This window comes from Gavialis gangeticus, unplaced genomic scaffold (genome assembly GCF_001723915.1).
Source record: "Gavialis gangeticus isolate Ggan-Ray unplaced genomic scaffold, GavGan_comp1, whole genome shotgun sequence".
Taxonomy (NCBI): Eukaryota; Metazoa; Chordata; order Crocodylia; family Gavialidae; genus Gavialis; species Gavialis gangeticus.
In genome coordinates this window covers 1,492,919-1,498,070 of record NW_017728964.1, presented here as the reverse complement: position 1 = coordinate 1,498,070, position 5,152 = coordinate 1,492,919, and the positions used below count along the sequence as shown (strand labels likewise).

At 48.7% G+C, this 5,152-nt stretch overlaps 1 protein-coding gene across 1 annotated transcript in view; it reads right to left on the bottom strand.

Moving 5' to 3' along the window:
* DNAH9 (dynein axonemal heavy chain 9) overlaps positions 1 to 5,152 on the bottom strand; it is a 609,139-nt gene that overhangs the window by 470,063 nt on the left and 133,924 nt on the right. The window contains exons 24-25 of the mRNA XM_019501495.1: positions 4,007 to 4,167; positions 2,906 to 3,062 (exon numbers count right to left, since the gene is read on the bottom strand). Coding sequence (XP_019357040.1) covers positions 2,906 to 3,062; positions 4,007 to 4,167 — 318 coding nt within the window. The remainder of the gene's footprint in view (positions 1 to 2,905; positions 3,063 to 4,006; positions 4,168 to 5,152) is intronic.

Sequence of the window (5,152 nt, the reverse complement as noted above, 5' to 3'; positions counted from 1 at the left end):
GAGCAGCATGGCTGGGTGGCAGCACTAGGGCTGGTGCTCATGTTTTCAGGGGCAGGGTGACAGGGAGATGCTGCTAGGGGAGGGGGAAGGAAATGTGGCCAGAAGGCCTGGCATGGCAGAGATGCACCAACCAGCCCAGGTTGAAGGGGACCACAGATCACTGCTCTTCCTCTCTCCAGCCCGTGTCCGGCCTTGAATCACTCCACCACTGCTCACCAAGTTAGAGTCACCACACTCCAGTGCAGGGGAGACAGGGCCAACTGAGGGCTCTCTCTTCCAAGGCTGGTGGGAGCTATAGGTCAGGAGTGAGAGGCACTGGCAGGGCTAAAGGGGTTGTGGCTTGTGGAATGAGGGGCACTAGGGTGGACAGGGCACTGTGAGTTGGGGGGTGAGGGGCACCTGGAGGGTGGGAGACTGTGGGTCAGAAGTGCAGGGTACCAGCAGGGCCTGGGGGCTGTGGGTCAGGAGTGAAGTCAACCAGCAGAGATGGGGGGGTTGCAAGTTGGGAGTGAGGGGCACCAGCATGGCCCAGGGGGGTGGGTAAGGGGCACCAGGAGAGCCAGAGGGCTGTGGATCAGGAGTGAGGGGCACTGGCAGGGTCAGGGGAATGAGGGTCAGGAGTGAGAGGTACTGGCGAAGATGAGGAGCTGCAGGTTGGGAGTGAGGGGCATCAGCATGGCCCAGGGAGATGGGGTTGGGACTGCAAGGCACTGGCAGGGCCAAGGGCCTATGGGTTGGGAGTGAAGGGCAACAGCATGGGCAGGGGAAGGGCATTGGCATATCAAGGTTACTTAGTGCCACAAAGCAGCAGGGGGGCCAGCCACAGCTGGACCTGCACCCTGGTGAGCAAAGGTGGCAGGGGGAGCTCTGATACTCCATGATTAAAAAATCCAAAATCAAATGCCAAAATATATAGGTATTCAGAATTTATTTTATTATAATGATTGAGGCAATGGTAGACTTCCAAACTGCTATCAAATTGTAAATATGTCAATAAAACATTGTCTTAAGTTGATACACACACACACACACACACACACACACACACACACTATATATATATAATTAGGGCTGTGCGAAGTTTCGGGTGCTAATTCAATTCAGAGGAGATTTATCCCGACTCAGTGGTCGACTCCCCGAATCCAAATTGAATCTGCAGAACAAATAAAAGGTCCAAATTGATTCGTAGCTCTCCGAATGTACTTAGAAAAGATTCAGAGAGCTTCAGAGATTCAGGCAGTCCCCACTGGCTGCAGGAGGGAGCTGGACCTGGACTCCAAGCTGATAATAGGGGACAGGAGAGGGGAGGGTGGAGGAGGGGACCATGGGGGGACCCCTGCCAGGGCCCCATCCCCTGCCTGCTCTCCCAAGCCCTCCCCGAGTGCCCCCCAACCCCTGCCTACTGTGCCCCCACCACGGCTGCCCCACCCATCCCAGCTCATTATTTTTTTTAAAAGCCCCTACTCATCTGGTACTGCCAGGCGGGAGGGGTGATCCCCGCTGCCTCCCACTACCCCATACTGCATGAGGGGCTCTTCCATGAGCCCCCTGACCGCTCCTCCCACTCTCCCAGACCCCCCATGGCTGCCTCACCTGCCCTAGCTCTTGGCCCTCTTAAAAAAAAAAACAAACAAAAACCCTGGACTCAGCAGCTGCTGCAGTGATTTTGGGGGGCTCATGGAAGAGCCCCTCATGCAGTATGGATTGCCCCGCTGCTGGGCAAGAACCAGTGAGTCAGGGCTTGTTTGTTTGTTTGTTTTAAGGGCTGGGAACTGTGGTGGTTGGGGCAGCCATGGGGGGAGAGAGGCTAGGAGCTCATAGCAGAGCCCCCCATGTGGCATGGGGCAGTAGGGATCACCCTCCCCCCTTCCCCACCAGGCAGGAGACAGTGAATGGGGGCTTTTTTTTTCCAAAGACTTGGAAGCTAGGGAAGGTGGGACAGGCATTGAGAGCGGTTGGGGGATGGGGCCTGTGTGATTCAAAGATTCAGCAGTAGCTGAATCGAATCGATTTGGAACAGTGATTTGAATCACCGAATTGAATCACTTTCCCTAGAATCGGCTGAATCTGAATTCAAAGTGAATACTAGCCGCTTCACATAGGCCTAACACACACACACACATACACACACACACACACACTCTCTCTCTCTCTGTTTCATTTTAATCATGGAAAAACATAAATTTGAGGATTTTAAAGTCAGATGATCTGGTTCAAAAAGTCTTTAACTGCAGATTGGATGACTTTGAGAGGGTCCGGTCACTGCAGCCATGAGAAGCTGAAAAGGCCATGCACCTGAAGGTGGTGTCAGTTGCCTTTTGCACTCAGTTGACCTTCTGAAATTAGGGACAGCAGGCTCTCCCTTCTATCTGAGGTAGCCAAATCCATGAAGCCTGCTAATTTCTCACTCAAAAACTGTGCCAGGATAAAAGAGCCCAGTAGCAAACTATCAGGAGGCTGATGATTATGCCTTGAAACAGGATTCTGGTTTAAGAGGCTGTTAAAAACAGAACTTCGGACATTCTCCACAATAATCTTTGTTTCTTTTCCAAACCGGTCCAATATATTTTTTTTTTTATTTTATCTGGTGAGCCAACCTAAAGGACCTTGTAGCCAATACCATCAGAAGATGCCAGCCTCATAGGACTAATGGTCCCCAGAGACAACAAGCAGCTTGACTTTGCCTCTCAGAGTTTAGTGTGCATGCATACAGCTCCCAGAAGAGGAGTAAGAATTTGGCATAAAGAAATGTAGCATGAATTTAAAGAGTGGAAGATAAACAAGGTACCTCACTTTGAAGTTAGTTTATTCTTAGTCCTCAGATTTTAGAGAGATTTCAGATCTATCCCACCCACCATCATGTTATGGAAATAGACATGAACCTGGATTACACCAGAACCAATACCTTGTAATCCATCTGTTCAGAGCAGTTAAACACGTATACCATGATGCCAAGGGCTCGCCCCAAATCCTTGGTGGTCTCTGTCTTACCAGTCCCTGCAGGCCCAGCAGGGGCGCCACTCATGGTGAGGTGCAGAGACTGGGTAAGGGTGATGTAGCATCTTCCAGCAATGAGAAAGAAAAAAAAAAAGAGGAACAAAAAGAGATGAAGGACCCAAATTACATGAAAGAACCTGGCAATACCATCAGAAGGGCTAATGTATATTAGGTCAATGCATACTGGTTCCTTATTCAAAGGTCTACTGATGGATTATGGGGTAATCGGACTGAATCAATGCCTGCTGAGCAAGACACGAGCATTCAGACTGTTTGTAAACCAAAAAATCTGCTGATTCACAGTTATTAGTCTGTTGAGTCTTTCATATGGGATCCTAGAATCCCAATTTTTTCAGCGTCAAGGGCAGGGTTTTCCTTTTAAATATTAAGCTGTCTGACGTCATGCGTGTGGTCCACCACCCCATCATAAAGTGGTAGCAGTGGAGCCACACAAGTTTAACTAAGGAAGAGTCCCAGAAATTTTCTTCTTTAGTGCTTTGTATTATTGATTAGCTAGCTCAGGTTTGGAGCTTTCCATTGTGCAGTGATCCCTTCTGTTTGGCCTAGTGATAACCATGACAGATTCCAAAAACAGTTCCACTCTGGTGCACAGCAGAATGAGGGAAGAGAGGGAAGATACTTCAGATATCTTCTACAATGAATCCTACAGCAAGGTAGTTAGAGTTTTGTTGGTGGGTAGCTGGGATAGGAAGGGAAAGAAAGAACTCCATGAACAGGGGTGACGTAGGGGGGTCCAAGTGGGTGCACTTGTACACCCTGAGCGTGTCAGTGCACCCCTGGTGGCATCTGCGGGAGCTTCCTACTCACCGCTGCCAGGCTCCTGCCACTGCCAGTCCAGCCATGCCCCACCCCCCGCTGCTGGGGGCATGGGTCGTTCATGTCCATGAACACTTGTCTGCAGCTGACAGTTGTTTCTTTTCCCTACTTGGGAGACTGCTGAAGCTGAAGCAACCCTGTGATAAGGTATATAGACCATCTAGGTACCTACCTGTCTGTCAGGGGAGTGATTACAAGGCGAGGTGTGTTACCAAGGTATTCATATGAATAAAGAAACTGGGCATCACATATGTTCGCATAGCAGTGCTTTTCTTCATCAGCCCACCGGTGCCGAAGCTGTGACAGCCAAATAAATGCCTGGGCACTGTCCACCTGCAAATACACATAGATATCCATGGGCATTTATCAAGCAGGGGTGGTCAGAGATACAACTTCAAATGCAACTTGGATGGTAAACCCACTGGCTTCAACCAAAATTTTGTTTACCAAAAAATAACTGGGCCCAGTGTTTTATAATGGAAGAAGGTTTCTCCTTCAAGAAAAAGGATATAAATCAAAGCCAGCAATATCTCTTGCACAGAGATGAAGGGCTTCTCAAGTGTAAAGAGCAGAATGGAAAGCCACATGAAGAGGTGACAGAAAAGATGGGATGTACAAGAGAGAGGTTCTCATGAAGCAAAACGTATGAGAGGGGGCAGCAGGACAAACTGATAGGATGTTACCTGGTCAGCATTTCTAAAGAAAATTAAACACTGAAGTTCCCATGAAAGCACAATGCAAGAGGAAGGAGAGAGGGCAGCCATTTCCAACACCCCACCTAGCCAGCCCACAACATTGTGCCAGTTGATACTGGGAAAGAAAGGCAAGCTTTAGGATTTGGGGAAGTGCAGACATTTGAAGAGGAAAACCATTTGACTGTTTGAGAAGAATGGGTGTAGGGAAGGTGATCAATCCAAAATCGAATGGAGTCAATGGGGATCGTCACACTGATTTCAATGGATTCGGGATCAGGCCCAAAACATTATAGAAGACTTAGCTTGGCTGTACTTTAAGATCTACTTGTGTACCTCTCCAGTGGGAAGAAACCTCCAAAGATAAAAACTCCATTACTCTGTAAATATGTGATAGCACCCATTAGCCATTAGAAATGCATTTTATTGGCCTATTAACACATGCCTAAGCTGAGCACTGGGGGGTAGAGTGGCAAAACCATTCACTGAACCTCTAACTTGCATTAGCAGATGACTGAACACAAGACCTGTGGTGCTTTAAGGTCCGTCACACTGCACAATTGCTGATTTATTGTGAGGGTTTCAGCAGCTCACGCAAAAATGATGTATTTTTACCCCCAAAGGAA